This window comes from Habropoda laboriosa, unplaced genomic scaffold (genome assembly GCF_001263275.1).
Source record: "Habropoda laboriosa isolate 0110345459 unplaced genomic scaffold, ASM126327v1 scaffold11, whole genome shotgun sequence".
In the NCBI taxonomy this organism is placed as follows: Eukaryota; Metazoa; Arthropoda; class Insecta; order Hymenoptera; family Apidae; genus Habropoda; species Habropoda laboriosa.
In genome coordinates this window covers 168,659-169,483 of record NW_017100150.1, presented here as the reverse complement: position 1 = coordinate 169,483, position 825 = coordinate 168,659, and the positions used below count along the sequence as shown (strand labels likewise).

The following is an 825-nucleotide window of genomic DNA, read 5'->3' as shown; positions in this document are numbered from 1 at the left end:
AATATTAATGGAAATTTTTTGAAAAAGTTATATTATAAATATTTAAAATACATATAATTAGTATGTTGGTCATTAATTGTTATAAATTTGAGTATTACAAATACATTTATAATAGTGGTCACTGTACGGATATTGATTTATTTGTATGGTTATTATACTGTACGAAGTTCTTATTAGAAATATCCAATTCTTCTATTTAAATATTATGCAAAATCAAAGTATGTAGTTGAAACAAAGTAATAATTAAATTCACTTTGAAGACGAAGTCTTTTTTTCATTTATTTGCTGATTACAGATATTATTGAAAATAATAAATGATCAATATGAAGTACCAACAGATCTCGGTCGATTTTGTAAGTATGGTGTTCACTGCCTGTTCGTACTTGGCTCTTGCTGGCGCTGTTTGGATATTTTTACGACTTGTCCAAGCTTGCTTCTTGTTGCCACGTCATCTGAAAAGACAAAATCATATCCAACAAATGCTGCACGACAAGGTTCTTAAATTTTTTTATACGTTTCTGCAAAAGTCATTTCTAACGAAGTATTTAAAATTTATAAAAATATTAAATCTATCATTGACTTCATTCATGAAGATTTCTAACGTAATACTTTTTTTGCACTTTGATTAAATAATAGGAAAAAAAAAGTTAAATTCAAGCTAATAAATGCATTATTTGTATTAAGAGAGTGATTTAAAATTTTGGTTTTATTTTAAAGTTAAACAAGCCACATGATTGCAATATTTTGTGATGATATTTTTGAAACTTCTTTTAAATTGAATTTTAACCATTTTTTTCATTTCTCATAAATAGTGAAATAGGAGAC

General features: G+C 25.5%; 1 protein-coding gene across 1 annotated transcript in view; it reads left to right on the top strand.

Annotated features, from left to right (window-relative positions):
• Positions 1-323: 323 nt before the first annotated feature.
• The window catches only part of LOC108574839, a 3,419-nt gene continuing 2,917 nt past the window's right edge, over positions 324-825 (top strand). Inside the window, exon 1 of the mRNA XM_017937489.1 lies at positions 324-494. Coding sequence (XP_017792978.1) covers positions 324-494 — 171 coding nt within the window. The remainder of the gene's footprint in view (positions 495-825) is intronic.